This window comes from Antechinus flavipes, chromosome 5, assembly GCF_016432865.1.
Source record: "Antechinus flavipes isolate AdamAnt ecotype Samford, QLD, Australia chromosome 5, AdamAnt_v2, whole genome shotgun sequence".
Classification (NCBI taxonomy): Eukaryota; Metazoa; Chordata; class Mammalia; order Dasyuromorphia; family Dasyuridae; genus Antechinus; species Antechinus flavipes.
In genome coordinates, this window is record NC_067402.1 from 83,339,927 (window position 1) to 83,365,932 (window position 26,006).

The window sequence follows — 26,006 nt, forward strand, 5'->3', positions numbered from 1 at the left end:
CTAAGATGTTGTAGGAGTGATTTCTATATGGCCTATAAAGTCCCTTCCAACCCAAAGACTCCATAGTTTTACAAAACACTTGGTAACTTTGTTTCCTTTACAAGTACAAAATTCAACGGGGCAAAAAGTTTATGAAGCCTAAAAAATAATCTTACTATCAGAAAAACAATTAATTAGCATAATCCTAAAAAATACTGAGGTTTGAAACTCCTATGTCTGCAGATGATATCCTGAAAAAGTCATCATTATCCTGCCAATATATTTTAGGGGTCTGACAAATAGATGTATAATCCCAACACAAGAAATGTTTACCTTTTCTTTTAAGTCATCAATTTCTATGAGGACAGATGCTTGATTCTTAGTAACTGTTTTAGCAACCAAATTTACTGCCTTGCAAAACAATGGGTGTTATATAAATCTTTGCTGAGATTAAAAGTTCTTTATTTTTTTCCTTTTGAATAAATTTTAGAGTTCTAATAAATGTTTGTGCTTACTCTCTTGCTCCAGAAAGTAATTAAGGAGTTTTTAAAAAACATCTTTTCCTCTGACTTGTGCCAAAGTTCCCTTTTTAATGTCATGACCCAGTTTCTCCAATTGTCCTATTTAGTTATTCTGCCTTAGTTATAATCTTTCCCTCTTAATGTTTGAGATTAAGGTTTTATAAACATTCCTTCTTAATGTTTGACAAGATAAAGGTTTATCCATTTTAGATGTTATTAGAATATCAGTAACCTCCCTCCATTAGGTTATCCCCACCTAGGCACCTCCATTATGTCATTGTTCTTGTTATTCTATAAAAAGCTTGCAGTCCCCATACTAGACTCTTTGAGATGATAGTCTCCTCTAGCCCTGTAATCAACAATGGATCCATTGGTCCCAGTATTTCTCTCCATTTAATAAACTATTGAATTGGTCTCTAATCTCTTGTCTTGCTCAGTTTTTTTGGCATTACAGACTCTGACCCTAATTATAATTCTGACTTTTTTCTATAGTCACATACAGAGGCTCCAATACCACAGATTTGTGAATCTGTAAGCAGTAACTGTATGACCTTGGACAAAATCATCTAATTCTCCTTGATTCATCTTTTTTGATAGTTAAAGGAAAGATCTTAATTAAATGACCTTTAAGATCTCTTTCCTAACTCCAAAATTCAATTATTTAAGAAAAGCAGATAAATAGAAAAGGATACTTTAATAAACAATCCTTACTTTGTTTTAAATAGCCCATATTATTGGAAATAATAATAGTTTAGGAGTCACAAAATTTAACATAAGAGGATCTATTATAGACTAGCTTTTAATACCTTACATAAATACTTCAATTTCTGTACCTAATAACTTCAGAGTAATTCAAACTCTTAGCAGTCCCTTTACAACTTTTCAAAGATGTGAGAAAAGGGATTCAGCAGCAATCATCCAAGTACATAAATTTAAGATAGGAATAAGAATGGTGACCCTAGAACTGTCATTTCACTAGAGATGGCAATTACCAGTGAGAAAACTGCTATCTAGCTGTCATATTTTCTCCAACATATACTCATAGCTTCCTAAAGCATTGAGGAGTTAAATAATTTATGCAGGACTATAAAGGGAATGTGTAAAAACCTAACTTGAGTCCAGACTGAACTCTAAATAGAAATCCCTTTATCTACTACACCATTTATTCAAGCACATAAAATAAGATTTTGATTGGATCAGCATCCCAAACTAATTTTCTAAGAGCACCCTTTGGAGCTTAAAATGCATTCACGGAATTCATCCCTATATTGAAAAGATACAGCATACAAATCTTTCTTGGGGTGGAAAGAGGGGAGGGGGAAAGAGGGCAAAAAAAAATAAAATAAAATAAAATAAACAACAACAACAACAACAAAAACAAATATTGCTACTTCTAAAAATGTGGTAGGTTAACAGCTTGCCTTTGGAAAGTATGTTCATATAAGCTGGGGAATGACTGAACAGATAATAGCATGTGAATGTAGTGGGATACTACTGTATTATAAGAAATAACGAAGAGGATAGTTTTAGAAAAAACAAAAGACTTATATGAACTATTGCTAAGTGAAGTAACAGAACCAGGAAAACAATTTCTACAGTAAAAGCAATATTGTGGAGACAGTAACTCAAAGATTTAGTAATGCTTATGGAACACAATTCCAAAAGATTCATGCTGAAACCTACTATCCAACTCTATAAACAGAATTAGTAAACTCAAAGTGCAGGAGGAAGCATATTTTCTTCTATTTCTTTCCTTTTCTTGTTTTTCCCTTGGAACATAATGAATGCAAAATCATGTTTTACATAGCTATAAATATTTCCAATGAGGTTTCTTTTCCTTGCTTTTTCAATGGGCAGGGATGGGTGAAGGTGAAGGAAAGAACATGGAATGGAATATAAACAAAATTGAATTATTTTTTTAAAAAGCACTTTCATTTACAACTGCTTTCCTTTGTTATCATCACCATTTTCAATGTGGCAGAGAAGATAGGAATAATTATCCTCCTATTATTGATGAAATTAAAATTCAAAAAAGTTATTAAGATCTATATCAAGCTAGTATAAAGAGGAAGAAATGGATCTGAATATGACAGTGTTGGTTGTTAGGGGGGTTAAGGAATTATGTTCCCTATGTATAGGAAAGGAAGGAAGATTTTAAAGCACAATATAAGAAATTAAGCTCATTTTGATACCAATAATTTGTTGCTTATTAATATTTCTGGCCATTTTATATTTAATATTTTAAAATAAAAAGTACTGTTGGTGGCACATTTTTCTATTTGCACTGCAAAGAATATTTGCTTTTTATATAACAGTGTTTGAGAAAAGTTGCATTAAGACAACAGAAGTATAATATGAAATCACATTATAAATGGTTTTATGATCTCACAATAGTAGAGTTTTAGGGAAATAAATATTTAACATCTTTAGTAAAAGGCTCTATAAAAGATTTCTCATCAACTTTTTATTCATTTATATTTCAATAACAAATGGATTTGAATTTCTGTAGGATAAACAGAGATCACATATATATGGAAAACCTGTTTTGCAAGGGAATCTTTAAGTAACTAAAGCAGCCTGATAACATTCCTCTTCTGGAACAGTTTTTAAAACAATATAAAGTTAAGAGCTGCCCCTCAGGGACCAAAATTACAGATGCACCCCACCCATCAATGCCTTATCAGCAAAAATATCGGTCAAACTTCCAATCGCTGATTTCAATTTTTCAATGTCAATTTCAACAAATCTAAAACAATGAAGGCAGAATCATAACAGAAAAATCCACTACATTCCATAGATGCAACAGGAGACCCCAAAACTGGTCAATCCAATGACATTTGCCCTGCCTCCTCTTTTAGCTACTTCTTCACATTGTCAGACACAAGGAGATTGCAAAGAGTTTAACTATCTCTTTCAAAAGCAAAAGAATAATGATTGACTAAATGATATTGGGTAAAGGCTTCGTGCTGTCTTGGCACCTACCTTCCTGGATATCAACTGGTATTTCACAAAGCTATACCCAGTCCTGAACCAACTATTTATTTTTTGTTCAAGTGATTTTAATTATTGTAATACACATTTTTAAAATATGAAATTAAGTTTTGAATTCTTTAAAAAACAGCATGGTTACCCTTTTAGAATAGTTTAAAAATAATCCTGTAAATTAGGAAGGGGGAACTAGAAAACTTAAGAGATTTCTTTTAGAACTATAACATACAATATATGCCCATTATTAAGGGCAACTTGAAGCTTTAATGCCTATTTAAATGCTTATTTAATACTATCCTATATTACAATTTTGAGTAATTATTTTCAAATTAAGCACAAAAATAATTTCTCTGTCCTTCCCCAGAAAGAATATTTTACAGCAAGAAGTCTTAAAAATTAATTTCTAATCGCTGTTGATTACAATTCTCATTACATAAGACTTCATATAGTGATTAACATATTATAAATGAGTTCAGTAAAACAAGAATAAGACAATCAAATGTGATAATATTTGTAAAGCAATTAACATAGAACCTGTCACATAGTAAATGCTTAATAAAATGCTTGCTCCCTTCCCAGATTATAAGAAACATTTAACCATTTAACACAATCTAAACATTTAGTGTACATAGATAATTTTTGCCTAAAGCGTTAAGAAAATTCAATTTACTTTAGCCCTGTATTAGTTTACTTAAATATTTTCATGAATTAAACACCACCAAAACCGTAATTTTAAAACCTGTCATAACTACACCAATCCTATCAATAATTGTTGGGGGAAAAGGAGGAGAGGGGAGGAGAGAAGGGGCACCATGCTGTTAATTAAGAATTTGATAAAATTAATATCCTATTTTTCTTTCACAGATCATAGCGCCACTTCCTGGCTAAGGTGCATTTGTTCCTAACAAATAAGAAATAATCAAGCAGAGTTACAAGCATTATCTGTTGCTAAGCTGTGACACCACAACAAGTAAGTGAAAATTTCCTGTCATCCTGACTCCCAATCTCATTCTCTATTAAGTTAAGTTTAATCGAGCCAACAGGTGGTAGGCAAAAAGTCAGCTTTAAACTTCAACAAATAAAGGTTTGCACTACTCTAGAGTGAAGAAAGTTAATTTAAATAACAAATTCATTCTTTTATGTGATTTCCTACAAAATACTGTAAAGTATGAGTAAAGATATACTGAATTTTAAATCTGGTTTGAGCACTAATTTAGTTAGTGCAGACCTTTATAATAACCTGATTTTTAATATCATTTAATAACAGTAAAAATGATGCATAGCATCATAGCACTAAATAGTATTATTATGAGAACCAAAGGATTAAATAACAATCTCAGTGTTTTAATGCGGCAAGCTATTCAACCTAAGTATACATTCTTTGACAATAGCAACAACATCTATTTCTTTCTAGAAAGGAGAGTTAAATAGGTCTAAATCAAGGTAGGGATTTCTATGGTCAATACCAAAAGGCCCTAAAAGGCAAAAATGATTTCCTTATAAGACTCCTCAGCTTTCATGGCATCATCTCTAAGTTTTTTCATCTTGGAGCACTATGCCACCATCCAGATGTGGGCTTCACAAGATGCTGCAACAACTGTAGTAGTATTTAATTTTGTACCAACAAAAAACATGACTCCAGTATTCAGAACAGTTCTTGATAATACAGGAATTCAAGATGTGAAGTGAGCTTGTAACTGTGATTTGAATACTTAAATTCCCTCCAACTACACCATTTTCATATCTGTAGTTTTTCCCACTTAGAAAATAGGTTTTACTTTCCTTTTCTCATTTTTTCTTTTTTTAACAACAACAACAACAAAACCCTGCTTGGGATAACAGGTATTAAAGAAAATTTACTCTAACTGGCTTCTACGTAGAACTACTTTGCAATCAACAGAAAGAACAAGGAAACCTCTTATCTAAAACAGTAGAGTGGGAATTGGAAACAATAAGATGAAGCTTCTAAAATGAATCTATTACAATTCAAAGAAATAAAAATTAATAAGTAATAATAGAAGAAATGCTCATTTCAAACGGGATTCAAATCTAGAAATTGCTTGACTATTTATTACCTTGGAGAATATTTACACTTCACTCCTGAAAATAGAAAAATTTAATCTGCATATTACTAGCACAGAGTACTTTCTAATAATGGTCTTTTATACAGGAAAATCTCTGCTTACTATTGTCTAGTAAAGATCACAATGATACATATTTTTAAACACGTTTCTTTGAATTTAAGAATGAATGTGATAGGGGAAGCTAGGTGGTGCAGTGGATAGAGCACCAGCCCTGAAGTCAAGAGGACCTGAGTTCAAATCTGATCTCAGACACTTAACACTTCCTAGCTGTGTGACTCTGGGCAAGTCACTTAACCCCAAATGTCTCAGCAAAAATAAATAAAGAAAGAATGAATGTGATATTTTGTTTAACTGCCACTTAAATAAGGGAATTTAATAAATTTTGGCTGATATATATGGATTGTCAGGTAAACATGAAACTATTTTTAGGAACAATGTGGTACACAGTTCGAGAACAAAAAAATCAAAAAGATCTATGTTTAAATTTTAAGCCTCAGTTTGCTCATAAGTAAAATGAAAATAATCATATCTATAGTATCTACTTGATAAGGTTATTGGGAGCCACAAAAGAAATATACAGGGCACTTTGGTAATGCATTTAGCCAATTTTAAAGTGTTTTTTAAAAGTAAGTTACAAAAGAAAGGAAAATTCAGAGATTTGACCAAAGAGAAAAGGTCAAATGATAAGAACAGACAATTTTCAGATGAAGAAAATGAAGCCACATCTATAGTCATGAACAAAGTGCTTTAAATAATAATTGATTAAAGAAATGCAAATTAAAATAACTCTGAGGTACTATCTCACATCTCTCAGATTTGCTAAGATGACAGAAAAATATAATGATAATGTTGGAAGGGATGTGGGACACTAATAGAATGCTAGTAGAGTTGTGAACTGATCCAACCATTCTGGAGAGGAATTTGGAACTATGTCCAAAGGGCTATAAAACTGTCCATACCCTATGATCCAGTAGTGCCATTACTGGGTCTGAATCTCAAGGAAATCATAAAAAGGGGAAAAGGACCCCTACATGCAAAAAATGTTTGTAGCAGCTCTTTTTGTGGATGCAAAGAACTGGAAAATGAGTAGATGCCCATCAATTAGGGAATAGCTAAATAAATTATGGCATATGAAAGTAATGGAATATTATTGTTTTATAAAAAATGATGAACAAATTAATTTTAGAGAGGTATGGAAAGATTTACATGAACTAATGCTGAGCAAAATAAGCATAACCAGGAATACATTGTACACAATAACAGGAAGATTATGAAATGATCAACTATAAAAGACTTCTCAGTGCTTCAATGATCCAAAGCAATCCAATAAACTTTGAATGAAAAACACCATATACATTCAGAGAGAGTACCATGAACACTGAATGTAAATCAATACATGCGATGTTCATTTTTTTCTTTTTCTTGTTTATCTTTTTCTGGTGGTTTTTCCCTTTTGTTCTGACTTTTCTCTCCCAACATGATTCATAAAGAAATTTATTAAAAAGAAAAAAAAGAATGCACATATATAACCAGAAAAAAAAAAATTTAAGAGGAAATAAAAAGGAAAAACTTTATAACTCAACATTTTTAATGCAGTTGTGGAAATAGATTATGTGTACCAAAATAAAAAAGATACAGGTACATATTTAAAATTCTCCTTATTTTAGGAACAGAAAGCATTTAAAATTATTTCCAATTACAAATATATTAAAATGACTAGCAAAATGCCTACTTGCAATAGCTTTGTCCATATTCATCCACTTTGTATATCAAAACTTGATTGCCCCATATCATTTCATCTCATTTTGCAAGCATTTAAAATACACACCCTGTAATCATCCGGGTTGTCATTGATGATATTAGATACCAAAGGTGTCTCAGAAACCTGGCATTAAAGGCTAAACTGTAGAGAAGCCTAAAAAAGAGAGAAAAAAAATGACAATAAATTCATACAATACATATTTATTTTTCATGGATAACATGATGTGCAAAATACTGGAAAATATTTACACTTTTAACATAATTTCATGGGGGCTTTGATAACTAGTAGTCATTAGCTAAAAAGGCATTTAACATAAACAATCAGGGTGCAAGCCCTCATTAGGTTACATCAATATCATTATAATAATCTGTTGGTTATTCTCTGAGCATCAAACACATTCCAGTCCATTTCCCACTCAGGCATCAAATAGATCTCTATCGTGCCCCAAACAATAGACTCCAGTATCAAACATAAAATGCTGTTTGACGTTCAGAACCTTTCATAACTTGTATAGCCTCTGACCTTTCCAACACTCTTATAACCTACTTTTTATCCCTCACATAATCTAATCAAGTGAAACTAGCCTCCTTGATATGCAACTCACACAGAATTCTCTCTTTCTACTCCATGCATCTTTATTGGCTGTCCTCCATTCCCGGATCATTCTCCCTCCTTATACCTTCTTTCCGGATTCTGTGAAATTCTTAAAGTTTCAGATGAAATCCTATCTTCTGCACAAAGTCTTTCCTGATCTCCTATACTGTGTATCTTGCTGTTTAATTGCTTGCATGTTGCTTTCCCCCAATTAGATTGTGAGCAACCAGTTCGTTTTTTCTTTGTATTCCCACTGCCTAGCAAAAGTAAGCATTCAAATGCTTGTTGATTTGATTAGAATTCAGCTTGATATAGATATAGATATAGATACAGATAAAGGCTAAATGGTAATGGTACATACAAGATCAGAATACAAGTTACACCATTAGCATAACAATGACGACTATACCATATTATTTCTAATGCACTGCAATATTTCTCATTGGGAGTTACCACCTCAAAGTTGCTAATCACTTTAATTTAATTTACTCAGTTAGAATGATGACTGGCATAAAACTGAAGGGTTCCCAAGTGTTATCACTTGGCCAACTGAGTATAGACAAATTATCACAGTAGAAATCTAGGCAAAATACAACAACCAATTCAATAGCTAACAAATAGATAAGACATTTCCGAAAAGCCTGTCCTCTTAACATTCCTCAATTTCAGAGTGAAGAAAAGTATAAAAGAGTATAAAAGCAAAAAAAAACTAGTGGCCATACTAATACATCTCCATAAAATTTCTGAGAAATTTACACATGTTGGAAAGATGCTTGATTAATTCATAAGAAGAAAACAAGTAGAATTACAAAACACATTCTAGAGCATACCGTATGTTTACGCTGATACAACTGCTTAAAATATAAAAAGAATATGAGGTTCTACTGAATCTATTATTAATTTGCTTCATTTAGTAGAATAAAAAATGATGGTCATCAATAACAGGTCTCCTGTGGATACATTAAAATTGTAAATGATTTCTTCATAGAATGAGATAAACCTATTCAATGATTTTTCTGAATATTACTATCAGAACTATTACTAACTCAGAACACTGCACAGCTTATTAAATGAAATCTAACACACAGAAGAAACCAAGTAAATTTAGAATTTTGTCAAACTATGGCAAAAAGCTACACCCAAAGAAAGAACACTGAGAAATGAATATAAACTGCTTGCATTTTTGTTTTTCTTCCTGGGTTATTTATACCTTTTGAATCCAATTCTCCTGTGCAACAAGAGAACTGTTCGGTTCTGTATACATATATTGTATCTAGGATATACTGTAACCTATTTTACATGTATAGGACTGCTTGCCATCTGGGGGAGGGGATGGGAAGAGGGAGGGGAAAAATCGGAACAGAAGTGAGTGCAAGGGATAATGCTGTAAAAAATTACCCTGGCATGGGTTCTGTCAATAAAAAGTTATTAAAAAAAAAAAAAAAAAAACTATGGCAAGAGAGGATAGCATGATGTAGTTGACAAAGCTTCACTTGGAATTAGGAAATCTTTGATTCAACTATGTCTTACTAACTGACCTGACCTTGTGCAAGTCACTGACCCTCGTCTGTTTCCTCATCTGTAAAATGAAAGGGTTTGAACTTATGATCTCTATGAATTCTTCTAATTCTAAATACATGATCCTATAATAGGGCAAAAGTATGACCTTTAGGTCATATACCTTAAAAAGACACTGTGGACACTCCACTGAACCCATAAGTGAACAGGAACTAGAGAGTGGGTTAGAGTGCATTTGGATATTGTATAGAATATTTAATGACTCCAAGCTTCTATCAAGCTTGGAAAGCTATCCAAGCTTTCTTTTAGAAAAGAAAATCTTCATTTTTAACACCAATATTCCCATTGTTAATGGGAATTAATTGACTCAAATAAAACAGTTTCTAGGGAATCAAAACTTCCACGTCAATCAAAGGGCAATGTAGAGAAATATGACAGGAATAAAAAGCATATTGTCGTTTTTCTTTGGCTGATATTAAAGAGAAAAAAGACTAGAAAAGGAAGTGGAATAATTTTGCAAACTGAGTAAGGGAACAATAGGTTCACAATCCCAAACTGCACTGGAATTCACATTAAGTCATAAAATCTAGAGCAAATTGCCTAGGCAGCTTGGATAGATCTCATACTGAAACTTTATGTGAAGACATGCACAAAAAGGCATGATGGGTTGTGGTTTGTATTATTAAGGGAATTCATTTTAATGATCACAGATCCAATGAAATATGAACATGAATTATATTTCTATTATTATTAAAATCATAGAGGCTAAAATTAAAGATAACTTATGAAAAATAGAAGACTGTAAAGAAAAATCTCCCAATTACAGTGAAAAGACAGTTTAGAAATCAATCTTGGTAGACAAAAGATAAAAAAGCAAAGCATGTTAAATCACTTAAAGGAGAATTAGAGGTGGTTTCAACCAATCTAAGAAATCTAAAGATAAACTGAAAAGATGGAAGAAGCTTTGATATACTTTTAATGATCCAATTTTAGCATTCTCATCACTCTTTCATGGTGACTCTCACTATATTTCCTTTCATCCCTCTCCTACATACTAATCCTAAAATAGGAATCTGATTATTTCTTTACTCCCCATTGTCACTTCTGACTCAGGTCTTGTTGTCATCCCTAAGCAATCTCTCTGCCTATGAAGTTTATTCTATTCAAATATCCTTGGAATGGTTAATCTACTAACCTCTACTCACCTATCAGACCCAGATGCTGTCCTTACACTAGGGAACTTTATTATACACATAGATGTGCCCTCAAACATTCTAGACTCTAAATCTCTTCAAACTCCCATGATCCACTCTTTCAAACTACCAAACTATTAAGATGACCATAATCTCCATTTCACCATTATCCACAAATGTTCCACTCTTATGATTATAAATTCTAAAATTCCTTTATTCTTATTCTTAAACCTAAATTGTTATATCAAAATTATCTATTATTATGGTGTTTAAAATAAAACTCATTATGTCTACCCAAAAATCTACCTCTCTTCTGAACTTATCCATATCTCTTAAGGGTACAAATATTATCTTTCTAGTCATCCAGATAAAAAACTTCAGAACCTGATACATCGATTTTTTAGAAGACTTTAATATTCTATAATTCAAACTCAAGGAGTCTCTCTTATCCCAAGTATCTCCTTGAAATAAAGAAAAAAACCCAATTCTTTTAAACAATCATGAATGGTTTTGTTTTAAAGAGAAACTGGAGACTGTTAAAAGTGCTCTGCATTTCTCCATCTGTAATGTCTAATTAAGACATAAGTATTGATGGTATAGTTCCAGAGACTATCTATCCAACCAGGTTATCATGGTTTGAATAATAGGGATTCTTAAACCATTTAGATTTTCCTATGTAGATTATTAAATCATATTATTTTGAATGATTATAGATTTCATTTTAAAAGTTTTGCAGTGAATTAAGACAACTATGAGATACCATTACACACCTGTCAGATTGGCTAGAATGAAAGGGAAAGATAATGCAGAATGTTGGAGAGGATGTGGGAAAACAAGGACACTGATACATTGTTGGTGGAATTGTGAATACATCCAGCCATTCTGGAGAGCGATCTGGAACTACGCTCAAAAAGTTATCAAACTGTGCATACCCTTTGATCCAGCAGTGTTTCTACTGGGCTTATATCCCAAAGAAATCTTAAAGAAGGGAAAGGGACCTGTATGTGCAAAAACGTTTGTGGCAGGTCTCTCTTTGTAGTGGCCAAAAACTAGAAACTGCGTGGATGCCCATCAACTGGAGAATGGCTGAATAAATTGTGGTGCATGAATATTATGGAATATTACTGTTCGGTAAGAAATGATCAGCAGGATGAATACAGAGAGGCTTGGAGAGACTTACATGAATTGATGCTGAGTGAAATGAGCAGGACCAGGAGATCATTATATACTTCAACAACAATACTATATGATGATCAATTCTGATGGACATGGCCATCTTCAGCAATGAGATGAACCAAATCAGTTCCAACAGAGCAGTAATGAATTGAACCAGCTACACCCAGAGAAAGAACTACAGGAGATGACTATGAACCATTACATCAAATTCCCAATCCCTATATTTTTGTCCATCTGCATTTTTGATTTCCTTCACAGGCTAATAGTATGCTATTTCACAGTCCGATTCTTTTTGTACAGCAAAATAACTGTTTGGATATGTATACTTATATTGTATTTAACTTATACTTTAACATATTTAACATGTATTGGTCAACCTGCCATTTGGGGGAGGAAATGGGGGGGGGGGGAAGGAGGGAAAAAATTGTGGAACAAAAAGTTTGGCAATTGTCAATGCTGTAAAATTACCCATGCATATAAATTGTAAATAAAAAGCTATTACAATAAAATAAAAGTCCAAAAAAAAAAAAGTTTTGCAGTGTTCCCAGAATAAATGTATTCAAGTGATATAAGTGAATTGACTGTCTTATTTGTTAATAGCTTCTAATAATAGATATGTGCCCGTACAAAAACACACACAATGAAGTTTGCCATAATTAATTTTTAAAGTTAATCTAAAATCTTTATGGGTAACTCCTTAAGTACTCCATCTCTATTAAGGCAGTTAGAAGGAATATACATGAAAAGAGAGTATGGGTATAAGTTGACTTTGATTTGATACAGAATATAACACGAGGTAAAAATACTTGTAATATATGCAGTATACATAGGTTATATGTTACCTAACATGTTACAATAAGTACTGTAGGAACAGAAAGCTTTTGGCAATGCATGTGACAATCTCATTATCAATGTGGACATCTCTGGAAAGTATATTGCCAAGGTTCAAAAAATCTTAGCACAACATTCAAAACTTCATTTCGGCTATCTGATTGTTCCACATGGATAGGATGGTGTGGTGCTGACTAGTGGAGTATCTGTGTTTTCTTAAACCAAAGCCAAAATTAGCACAATCAGTAGAGAATTGATCTGTATTTTCATGTATCTCAGCTTTGGAGACTTCATTAAGTGTACAAACATCAACAAACAAAAAATCATGCACCCACAATCTCCTCTCCCTTTAGTTTTGGCTTGTAGCATTTTCAAGTGAAGAATTTACCATCAGTGTTACTTTGACTCCATGCTTGTCCTCATTGAAGGCATCTGAATGCCAAATGTATGCTTACTAAAAAAAATCATTTTATGGAGAACTCAAACAGGGAAAGAGTTACAAGATTGTCAGAAAAAGCAATACAAAAACACTTTTAAGAGTAATAGTTAAGATTAAGTAATATTTAATACTTAATAACTAAGTATTAAGTAATATTAAGTATAGTAATAATTAAGTAATACTTAATACTTAAGTAACACTCTTAAGCAATACAAAAACACTTTCTCTTAAGAACTTTAGAATCACTTATATGACCTGGGAGACAATGGCACAGGACAACCCAGCATGGTGTGCCCTCATCAGAAAAGATGCTATGCTCTATTAGCAAAGCAGAATGGAATTATCCCAGAAGAAACATGAGATGCGCTAAATTAGAGAAGCCAAACCAAATGCTCATAGGGACTACTTGTGTCCAACCTGCAGGGCAGCATTCCAAGCTCATATTGGTTTGATCAGCCAAAGTCAGACATTCTGTAACACAACTCTAACATAATGATGTCATTTTGATCCTCTTAGAGAATAAAGGAAAACAACAAACTGACCAACCATAGGAATAGAAAGTAAGAAAGGATTACTTTTAACTGGGAAAAACTTCATGGATACTCATGCTATTTAAGCTATTATGCACAATTCAATTAATACAAATTCTTTGGAACCTTTATAAAATTTTTTCCATTCATTACATTTTACATTCATTTACATTAATCGTATTTGAACTGCAAATTCCTTGGGAGGTAGGGGTACATTTTGGACAAAAGTATCAAGATCCTTTCAACTTCTTAATCTATGACTCATCTAAGCTAATGATCTAAAATGTTCTCAAGAACAGAGAAGTCTCTGTTTTTGTTTTCTTTTGGTGGGTTTGAGAGTTAGGTCAATTCTGAGAGCAGCAGTGTAAGAAAAAAAGCTTAATTCCAGCAAATAAAAGGGCTCAGCTATTCCTCTGTTCTTCACTTTTGCCATCTTAATGAAAGCTGCCAAGAATTCAGCAGATAACTTATATTTCTGTTTCATAAACAAAAATGAGGTGGGAAAAGTCCTAGAATTGGAATCCAAGTCCTTGATTAGAAATAGGGATGTCTTGCCATCTGTGGAATCTTGGACAACTTACTAAATCTCTCTGACTATTAATTTCTTCATCTATAAGCTAGGTGAACTTTGAAGTCTTTTGCATCTATCAATCTACAATCATACTGTTTTAAATACAGTGGATCCCAGAAAGATAAAAGAACTTACTGAGTCCCATAAATCAACTAGCAGATATTAGAACTGAATCCAGTGTAATTTGTCTCCAAATACAGAATTCTTTTAATATACAAGGTATAATCCCTTTCCCATATGACAGCCTTTTAAATAAATGCATGAGCCATTTTATCTCCAATAAATCTTTTTTCCAGATCTCTCCCTCTACAATATCTCATAAAACTAGATTTCCCAACCCTTTATACGATGTAGATTAGCCTCCTCTGTACAAGTGCCAGTTTGTAAATATCATTCTACAGAGTTGTAGAAAAGATAATTATCTGAACTAGAGACAGGTCACTCAGCTCCCACAGAGTTCACACTAGACTAAATAATGAAGAAATCAAATGAAAAACTAAATGCTACAAAAAAAATACTACAAAATACCATATTAAAAAATCAGCCAGAATTCACTAGAAAAAGAAAAGCACTTTGTCCCTGTACCCCTAGTAAATACAGAGCATAGAGTGTGACTAGAGATGAGACACTTGTAGCTTACAATGCTCTGTATCCAGAGACACTAAGATTGAAGAGCTCCTTTGAGAAAGTCTCAGGGAGGTCAGAAAGTCTTCAGGTGGGAGACCCTAGAAGTCTCAAGGAATAGAAAACGGCAGCATACAATGTAGTGTATAGCTTAGTGTTATGGCACCAAGAACAGCACAATTCAGGCCTTGAGACTTTGAGGTAATTAACTGTACTGGGATACAAGAAAAGGCCCTGAATATTTAGCACTTTCAACTACAAAGTTTGGGGGATGAGATGGCGGGGTGGGGTGGTGTCTAACTCCAGGAAGCAGATATCTGCACAGAAACCCAGAAGATCCAAAAAAAGACTAAGCAGGGACCACCAACATAATCCTAAAAGGCAACAGATGGTGAAGTCTGATTCCGGAACAAACCCCTAATTTAGCAACTAAAGATATGGGGATAAGTAAATCAAAAGAAAATACAACTCAGCAATTGCAATACAGCTACAATACAGCAGTCTCAAAGGGGGTGAGGGGGGGATGGAATAGGGGGGAGAGAGGAAGAGTTATGTGAATACTTTAGAAAAAATAAGCAGAGAGATTAAAAAAATTAAATAAAAGCCTTAGAGTCAAGATTTATAAAGGACTTAGAAGAGAAAGTAGTAAACTTTATTCAAGTAAGTGAAAGTGATAAATCTTAATCAAACAGACTCCCTGAAAAGTAGAACAAAGAGACAGTCAATAAACATTTATTAGATGCCTACTATGTGCCAGGCACTGTGCTAAGTACCTGGTAGGAAATGGAATAGGTCCCCTGGGTCCTCTGCTAAAATAGAGAATCTGGGAGAAGCTTTCCATTGTTCACCTTTCACCCCCTCCAAAATGAGAAGAAAGGAGAAGCCCCAGGGATAGGGGATATGAAGATAGAGTGATGTTCAGTAGTGATGTGATCTTGCAAGAAGATAAGTTTCTGAAAATGATAAAGTCCAAAAGAACAATCAGATAAAAAATGAAGTGGGTGTTCCACCTTCAAGAATACAATACATGAGACAGCAACAACAACAAAAACTAGAACAAAATTTAATATAAAAAATATAAAGTAGAAATTAGCACAGAAAGATCATTCAATGTTTAAAAAAAAAAACTAATCTAGAAAACAAGATGAGTGATTTTAAGAATCATGAATTTCTGAGAACTATGATTCAAAAGAAAAAAAAAAAGCACTGACACAAGAAACCATAAATGAAAATTCTCCTTAAGAATAAATTTGTCATAAAAGGGGAGGGAGGAGTAAAATCAACAATAAGAAAATACAAGAAAAAAGGATTAAAAACACCAAAGATCTTGGGAGAAGGAAAACTCAAGTTACCTGTAGAAGCATACAAATCAAGAAAGAAGATATTATACAGAAAGAAAAATAGCTACAATGGCAAGACAAAAGAAACTGAACCAACAATGGAAGAGAGAGAATAACTATGAATTTCTACACTAGCACTAAAGCACAAGCAGAAGAATGTTCCTTCATGACTCAAGAGAAATCTTGAATGAAAAGAAGAAATGGCAGAATTTATGGTCTGGCATAAGAGAATAATTGGGATTACAAATATAGTGAAGTGAAAGACAAGCTGGAAGAAAAGGGAAAAAGCATTAACATTTTCTAAGCCCCTAAATTAAGAAGATAGGGGATAAAGTTTTACCTCTGACATATATATTGGCTATGTCGCCCTAGAAAAGTAATTTAAAGTTTCTGATGCTCCTGGGCCAATAGTGTCAAACTCACATAGAAACACATCCTGATGGCAGGCATTGACTTAGAATCCCACAGATTCACATTACCTAAGTTTTATTATATTTTTATAGATTTTGTTATACATTATCAAATTACATGTCAATCTGTTACAGGACTCAGTGAGGAGTTTTCCAGGCACATAATCTGGAGAAGATTTTGAAAAAGAATCTTTACTAGTAGAGGAAGTTTTCTCACTTGAATGTTCCTTAGTCTGATAAAATCACAGACACATCCTTATTCCCACCATCATTAAAAGATAAACTTCAGGACTACATAATCATCTTCTATTGAATATCAGAAATACAACTACCCTGAGGCCAATGAGATTTAGTGTATAAATGTTTTGGTTTTAAGAGTTAATCCTTATTCCCACCATCATTAAAAGATAAACTTCAGGACTACATAATCATCTTCTATTGAATATCAGAAATACAACTACCCTGAGGCCAATGAGATTTAGTGTATAAATGTTTTGGTTTTAAGAGTTAATCCTTATTCCCACCATCATTAAAAGATAAACTTCAGGACTACATAATCATCTTCTATTGAATATCAGAAATACAACTACCCTGAGGCCAATGAGATTTCAGTGTATAAATGTTTTGGTTTTAAGAGTTAACATTTTTCTCAATTAAACATTGTAATTATATTTTAGGCAGGTAGGTTGCACAAAGGATAGGGTTTACACCTATTTTTTACACCTGAGTTTTACACCTGAGGAAAGAGGCAAACATTAAAGATTTCAGGATTTGCCAAGGTTTTTCAATAAGTCTATTATTTGATTAAGGTTCATCTTAGTTGGTTAAGGTATATCTAGAGTCTGAGGCCCTCTTTGAACTGAGATCTTGCTGACTCAATGCCCAGAGTTCTATCTATTTCAACACCTCAATCCTAACTAGTTTTCTTCTGATGCCAAGGTCAGTTCTTTAACTCATCACCGTCTCTCTCATGTAAGACTTACAATCTGGAAAGTGAAACTGATGAATAATGATTTGCCCAATTTAAGTATCAAATACAGCTCAAAAATTTGAAATCAATTCATAGCAACCATAGATCAGTAGCTGGAAAGGTTTAAGAGCCATCAATTTCTCATTTGTCAAATAAGGAAATTGAAAAACATAAAGTTACTTGCCCAGGATTATACAGCTAAAAAGTGTCTGAGCAAGGACCCAAACCTAAGTCTTCTGACTCCAAGTTCACAGCTCTTTCCACTACAACATATCTTGTAGATATGAAAGTTATTAATCAAAGAATTTTTAAAAGTCATGTTCCTTTTAAATATTCCTGTATCTTGAAATATATGCAAAATTGCGCCATAAATTTTGGAGGAAAAATCTCATAATAAAGCAATTCTTCAGGCAAAAAAAAATACCCTAAATACTGAAACACATAAAATTTTATACAAATATGTAGGTTGCTTTCTAAAAATCTGAACTTTAAATTAGAAGTATAGACATCTAAGTGGTATCACAACTATTGAAATTATATCAAGCATATCTAATAATACCTAATAAAAATAAGTGAATTATTTTTGAGAGTATCTACTAAGCATTAATTGCTTACATAAACTACAAACATTAAAAACCTTTATATCCTAATCTGGACTTTAAGATCCCTTCTTTTGATGAAGATAAGAGCATCTATCCTAGTAGAGAAAATTTCTTTCCCAGCAAAGGAATAGATTAAAACTTATCCATTAAGCTGAGAAACCACTATTAAGTTAATTAGTTAAAGGCCATATTTTCAGCCCAGGTCATAAATTGAGACCAGTTTCCCCCAGAGATCATTTAAGTTAATGAAGAGGACACAATAGAAGAGACAAGTTTAAGCAGAGTAATAAAGGTCACCAAAACAGACTTAAGTATATTTCAACACCTTCTTTGAATAGCAAGGTGTTCCAGGTAGGAGACAACCATTCAACAACTAGTATACAACTACACATGAAAGATACTTATGTTTTCTACTGAGTAAGGTACTTCACAAAAAGATTCTAAAGCTTCAGACATAATTCAAGTTAAACAGAAATTCCAAGTTTCTTAGTTATATCTTGTGGATAAAGAAGTTTTGACTTTAAAATAAACACAAATAAACATTTCTTAAAAAAAAAAAAAAAAGTAAATCTAAAATGTTTTGCAATCGTTTCCTTAAGGAAATACTCTCCTAAATTTTCCTTACCTTAAAGTTATATACCACCATGTTAATTTCTCAACTTTCATTTTTTAAGGCTAAAGATTAGTAGAATGAGAAATCCCAAAAGGAAAGAAGTACCATCATTTGGAAACAAGTTACATAGAAAATTTGCATTTATTCAAAAGAATAAAACTATAATGATAATTTGCTTAAAGAAATGCAACTCACTTCATTCCATTTCTCTCCAATTATGAAATCTAATTATTAGACTGAAAGTTTACTCCTCAAACTGTTACTTCTAAGACACTAACAGCAATGGTTGCAGCATTAATTAATGAATTAATCATTTCCAGTATGTATGTTAAATTTAGTATTTACTGAGTGACTGAAATTGGTTTTTCAAATAAAAACTCAAAGAATAAGAATAAAAAGAACTACTTGGTTTTTTTCCCCCAAATACACATTTTTCCTTTGAATTCTAGCATATAATATATGACATCTCATATGTATTATTTCAAAGCCCACACAGCTCTTTAATAGTTTAAATATAGAAAACAATACTGTATGTTTATGTACAGTATCAGAAGCTATTAACTTGTAAAATAAAACAGATAATCTATATACATAACTTTATTATATTCGTTCAGACAATATTGCAGAAAGCCTCTAATCTACACAGGAAAATGTAAGTGGATGAAATGTGCCTATTGGTCAAAATAAGAAATCTAGTTGGATTGACAACCTATATAGCCATGATCAGTAAAATATCCTAGACATTGTAAATGGGAAAATGCATACTACATTCAACAATCTCAAGCTCCTCTTTGAATTAAGAAGCCATTTACAGGTTTAGTTTTTTAAATTCTGGCTTTTCATTTCACAGAGAAGCTTAACATAAGTGATGCTCTATGGCTATCAATCACAGAAGTGATACATTTGAGGCTGATGGTAAGATCAACAGTCTAGCCATCTAGGTGAGGTACAGAATTAAGATGGGGTAGCAGAATAAGTTATGAAAAGAGAATTAGTAACCTGAGGAACTGGCAGAATAGAGTACTTGAAGAGTTATCATCCGTATGTATGTTGAATCTTAATCTCCAAAAAGCTAAAATTTTAGGTGAGCCAAAGAACAATGGAGAGTTGCAGATTGGATCTAAATCAAGTCTGAAAACATTTATTAAACTTAATACGTGCAAGGAAAATCAAAATCTAGAAGGTCAAAAAGCAGAGTCAGGAGGGGAATAAAAGGTGGCCAAGCTGGGCCCCCCTCCTCAAAGTAGAGGCCTGAGAAGAAACTGACCAATAAGGGAAGTGATCTAGCACAGCATGTTTTTACATTCTAATGGGGTAAGACACCATGCAAACCATGTACAATAAAATGTGTCTCTGTGTGTGTGTGTGTGTGTGTGTGTGTGTGTAAGTAAAGTATTAGACTAAACAGTTACTCCTCAAACTGTTACTCCTAAGACACTAATGTCAATTGTTGCACCAATAAATTGAGATGACCTCAAAGGGAAGACTAAATTAAACAAGATGGAAAAAGCTTGAAGAAAGTCAGAGATCCAAGGAAGCATAAGTGAGGAAGTAGAGAATTCCAGAAGTGTAGGCACAGCCTATGAAAATTCTAAAGTTGGGAAATACAGCTTTTTTCCTACAAGGAAAAGCAAGAAAGTCAGGATTCACCGGATTTCAAAATGCATTAGAGTAAGGTGGTAAAGAATATTAGAAAGTGTTCAACAACGATATTGTATGAGGATGTATTCTGATGGAAGTGGATTTCTTTGACAAAGAGACCTGAGTTTCAATTGATAAATGATGGACAGAAGCAGCTACACCCAAAGAAAGAACACTGGGAAACGAATGTGAACTATCTGCATTTTTGTTTTTCTTCCCGGGTTATTTTTACCTTCTGAATCCAATTCTCCCTGTGCAACAAGAGAACTGTTCGGCTCTGCAAACATATATTATATCTAGGATATACTGCAACATATCTAACATATATAGGACTGCTTGCCATCTAGGGGTGGGGGTGGAGGGAGGAAGGGGAAAAATTGGAACAGAAGCGAGTACAAGGGATAATGTTGTAAAAAAAATTACCCTGACATGGGTTCTGTCAATATAAAGTTATTATTAAATAAAATAAAATTTAAAAAAAAAAAAAGAATATTAGAAAGTGTTGAATGAAGAAGCCCTCAGAGGAGCTACCTATCTGACCTGGACTACATAGTTGGAACAGTTCCAAATCAGTTGTAGCCAGCCAGTCTTGTGAAGCTCTCTTCTGCTGCACCTGGAGCCTACTGTTCTGACCAAATATCACCACTTCCCTGTCTATAACTTTTCTTATGAACTTTCGATTATTAAGCAAAACAGCTTGTATAACTTGTATAATGCCAAATTGTGCATTCCATGAAACTCCTTGCTTAAAACTTATTTACATCCTATCCTTTCAGTCCATTATGGGCACTTCAGGACTTCTGTACTGTGGAATGCCCTGAATTACAGTAATCCCTTTGCCTTAATTTAAAGATACGAGTTTTTGCTACTTTGGTATTCATCTTATTTCACAATGAAAAAAGTTATGAAGAAAACCAGGTTATAAAAGGCTTTAAAAGCCAAAAGATTATATATGGGATATTCCAAAAAGTCTTTATTTATTTAGTTTGAGAATGAGGAGTTAAATAATCTTAAATACATAGGAAGCAAATTTTCATGACTGGGCAGATAGTGGTACCCTAAATAGTAATAGGGAAGTTAGGAATATAAGAGAATTTAAGAAGAAAAGATGAGTTCAGTTTTGGACATAGGGAATTTAAAGAATATTTAGTTTGAAACCGAGTTGAAACACTGGAGGAGAGCAGAATTAGGACTGGATAAATAGATATAAGGATCACTTGAATAGAGATGATAATTGAATTCATGGAAGCTGATGAGATCAAACATAGGCCAGATCCTTGAAGGCTACTCATGGTTAGTGGGCATTCCCTGGATGAAAATCTAACAGAGGAGAAAGATAAGGTCAGACCAGTAGGAGGAGAATCAGGAGAAAGCAGTGTCACAAAAGTCAGAAAGGAGAGAGTAGGACAGGTAGGCGGTGCAGTGGATAGAGCACAGACCCTGGAATCAGGAGGGCCCGAGTTCAAATCCAACCCCAGACACTTAGCACTTCCTAGCTATGTGACACTAGGCAAGTAACTTAACTCCAACTGCCTCAGAAAAAAGAGAGAGAGAATAGTCAAATGGAAATAAAATGATAAACCCTACCCCAAAGCAGAAGTCAAGAAGGATGCAGAATGAGAAGGGGGGAAAAAAAAGCCATCAGAGTTAGCAATTTATTGAACACTTATAACCTTTGATAGAGCACTAAACAAGGTTACAGTATATGTCTAAAAAGTAGCACAACAGATAACAGCCAAATGATATATTATGACCAAGAAACAAATTAGGTTAGTCACATAAGAATAACCAAGAAATAAAGCAGGTTGGCCACATAATAAAAAGGAGGAAAAACAAGTGAGCTGATCACATTCTTGGATCCTAATAGTGGGTAGACAAACTGAAAATCTATGGGTCATTTACAAGAATCATATAGGGATGTGATATGCACTGTTGTAAAAAGTCAAAGAAATCACAGTTCTATTAAAGTATACCAAAGATGACTAAATTTCTTCAAAACTTTATTAAATTAATATTATGCTTGATTAAACCCTCTCAGGGTAATTTATAGCTTATAACTTAACTTAAAATCTAAGCTTTATGTAGAATATATATATTAATCCCAGGCTTGAAAGGGGTTAACTTATCAGTTGTTGTTGTTTTTTTTGCTTTATTGACCTTATTTTAAAAATCAAAAGTAGATTTATTAACTTTATATCAATAATTAGGAAAAAAAAAAGTGTGATGTGGCTAATTTCCCAGAATACTTCTTGATCTTTGAGCATAACCTGAAATTCCTTCCTAGCAAGCTATGTTTTAAATAAAACTTATTAAAAATGGCAACAAATTATTACTCTCATATTTTCAGGCAAATTGAAAGATAAATTATTTTTCTTCACTTCTAAAATGTAAATCATCATTCTATCCAAGAACTATTTTTGAAGCAAAAGAACTTAACTTTTAATCCTAATGGTGATGAATTGTAATTACTAAAACAAAGATTTCCAGTTTTGAGTGTGCTTAAACTCAACATAAGAGGTAATTTAATATAAAGAGGGTAATTTAAGCAGCTTATTTTAAAAAATACTTGGCACAAAAGTTGTGCATGTGTGAACATTAGGGAACTCCATTTGAAATTTTCACAATCTCATTTCATGCCTTTGCATGACAACTGCAATCAAATTCTGATATTTATGATGTACATGTCTCCTTGCAATTTTAGATCTCAAAGTACCTAGATAAGTACAGATTATTATTTCAAAAGATATCTTACCATTATGTCCTTTGACCCAGCAATACCACCATTAGGTCAATTTCCCAATGTGATCAGGGAAAAAGAAAAAGAATTTATATTCTAAAATAGTTACAACAGCTTCTTTGGGGGGAAAAAGAAATGGAAATGGAGGGGATGCTCATCAATTGGGGAATGGATAAACATATAGTGGTTTATGATTGTGACAGAATACTACTATGTTGCAAGATATAATGAGCTAGATGATTTTAGAAAAATATATAAGGGGCAGAGCCAAGATGGCAGAAAGTCAAACAGGTCTTTGAGCTCTTTCTGACTCCCTTCAGATCAACACCAAATCAAGCCTTAATAGGTTTTAGAGTAAAAAATATGGAAAGATTTGCATGAAATAATGAAAATGAACGAGTAGAACCAAGAGAACAGTGTACACAGTAATACCTATAATCGTTTGAAGAACTGTGGAGATCAAGTTATCCTGAATATTATAAATACTCAAACTACAAAAGACCATGAAGATGCTATCCAATTCCAGGGAAGGAAGTGATAAATAGAAGTATGCACACTACAGTTTTACATATATTTATAAATTTGTGTGAAATGGTAACCTCTAATTAGTGAGGGGTGGGAAGGGAAGGAGACAGTTTGAAATTTAAAATATAACCAAAAAATTCATTTTAAAAATTCAATTTAAAAAAAGTTATTAAAGCCATCTAATATTCTTTCAAACCATTACAATATACACAATTTTTCTTTAAACTGTGGTGAGTAGTACAAGTATTATTATTTGTTTTAAAAATTAGCAAACTGGGGGTGTGATTTAAGTGTGATTCATTGATGGCTTCAAAGCTAGTGTTTTTCTAAGCCAAATCAGAAAATGTTTCCTCAGTTTAAGTCCTATACTGTTTCTACTTTAGCAACCTCTCTATATATGCTCAGAAAAACAACTAAATTTATTTCTAACAAACATAAAATGTCACTTGAAAAAATTCTATTAATAAAGAGAATGATAAGGACTTTACAGAATATCTAAGTTTTATCAACACAGCTTATGGAACAAATTTTTTTTTTAAATTCTCTTACATAAACTGACGATCATGTATTCTGAGAAAATGTACACATACAAATTCCTACCATGTTTCCCAAACAATCTGATAATATGTCATACCACCCTTCCTCCCATCTCCTCAAGGATAAGGAATATAATTAAAAGAAGTCATCAGTTTGAAAACAAATACAAACTTCATTAAAAGCTATTTTTAACAACTTCAGTGGCAAAAAAAAAAAAAAAAATGTTCATAATCTTTAAGCATACTAGAGTACTACAGAAAAAGAAGGAAAAAAAAACACTCATTCAAATAAAAATCACCCAGGGTCCATTCGTGTCAATCTTCATTTTACTATTATTCTTCAGGTCACATAGATATTCTTTCTCAGGAAGATTTAAAATTCACAACTAGAATTTATGAACTATTTACATTTTAATTTTAATTGAATATTCATCCTACTATTCTAACCAAAAAAACTTTCCTAATTCAATTCCCCCTACTAAAAATACAAGATATTTTTATTTTGTGCTACTAAAGACATTGTAAATGTATATTATCCACATATACTTCTAGAAAAAAAAAGCAGAAGAAAGGGAAATGAGCTAATAGGTCTGATTATAATACCCAAATGAAAAAAAGTATGATCTAGGAGAAAAATCATTAGGCTTGAAATCATAACTTAAGTTATAGTTCCTAGTCTACCACTATAAAATCTTTAAAACACAAATAGCCTTAGTCTATCTGATATGTTGGTATTATAAAATTTGAAGTTCTAGAAAGAACAGTATTATGTAAGTAGATATCCCCTTTGGATTTATGTGTAAAAATTAATGTAAAATTTAACTTTAATCTTTATCCTATTACAACTATTTTGGTAAAAGTAAACTACAGTTACAAAATACAGTAGATAAACTATTTTTAAAGTGAGTCAGACCTCACTTTGATAAGTCAAGTACTTACACAGCAACTCACTTGATCCTTCTGTGCCTTAAGTTTTCTAACTTGTAAAATGGGAAGACTGGATTCAGTAACCTCTGTGGTACCTTTCAATTCTAAATCTATGATACTATAATTCCATAATTTTATGCCTTATTTTGTTCATAAACCATATACCATCTCTCACCAATGTCCAATTTTATTTCTCTACTTTTATTTTACTTATAAAGTATAAAAGTTTGCAATAGTTTGTCTTATTTTGGAAGGAGCTGAGTCACAATGGATAGAGAGCTGTATTCTGAGCAACAAAGAGTTGGATTCAAGTCACACTTTTGATAAAGATGAGCTTTGTGACCTATGACAGTTGGCCTTTAAGGGTCCTGAGCAAGTTCTCTAAAACATCATGAAGAAATTGCTGACCTGTACTGGTAAGGACGGTCTTTACAAAGAGCTCCCAATAACAATCCCCTTTCCTATATTTTCATTCCAGACCTATGATATTGTTCTAGATGGGATTTCCAAGTAGGATGGCAAATGGAATCTTAAGTCTACAAATTTTTAGTCTGAAGAACTGTCTGGGCATCCCCTGAAGTTTCATGACTTTGTAGAGATAATATGTAAAAATCAAGAGACAAAATCTGAATCCAAGTTTTCCTAACCCTAACAATTTTATTCTAAATCTCTCAAAAATTTTGATCATAAGTTGATTTAACTGAATATACTCAATAAAAACTCTAAAGATATGTTTTTTGGTAAAATCACAATTTATAATTAAAAAAAATAAGGCATCATGAAAACGTTTCAAATATGCTGCTTTAAAATACCTAACAATCCCCCCCCAAAAAAACAGGTTATTTATCTAAATAAAATGGTACTTATTAAATATTCTTATTTTATATATATTTTT

At 32.6% G+C, this 26,006-nt stretch overlaps 1 protein-coding gene across 2 annotated transcripts in view; it reads right to left on the reverse strand.

Annotated features, from left to right (window-relative positions):
• Positions 1-26,006, reverse strand: part of UBE3C (ubiquitin protein ligase E3C) — a 176,253-nt gene that overhangs the window by 93,857 nt on the left and 56,390 nt on the right. For both annotated transcript variants that reach the window (XM_051963013.1, XM_051963012.1), the window contains exon 11: positions 7,401-7,487. In XM_051963013.1, the coding sequence (XP_051818973.1) occupies positions 7,401-7,487 (87 nt within the window). The remainder of the gene's footprint in view (positions 1-7,400; positions 7,488-26,006) is intronic.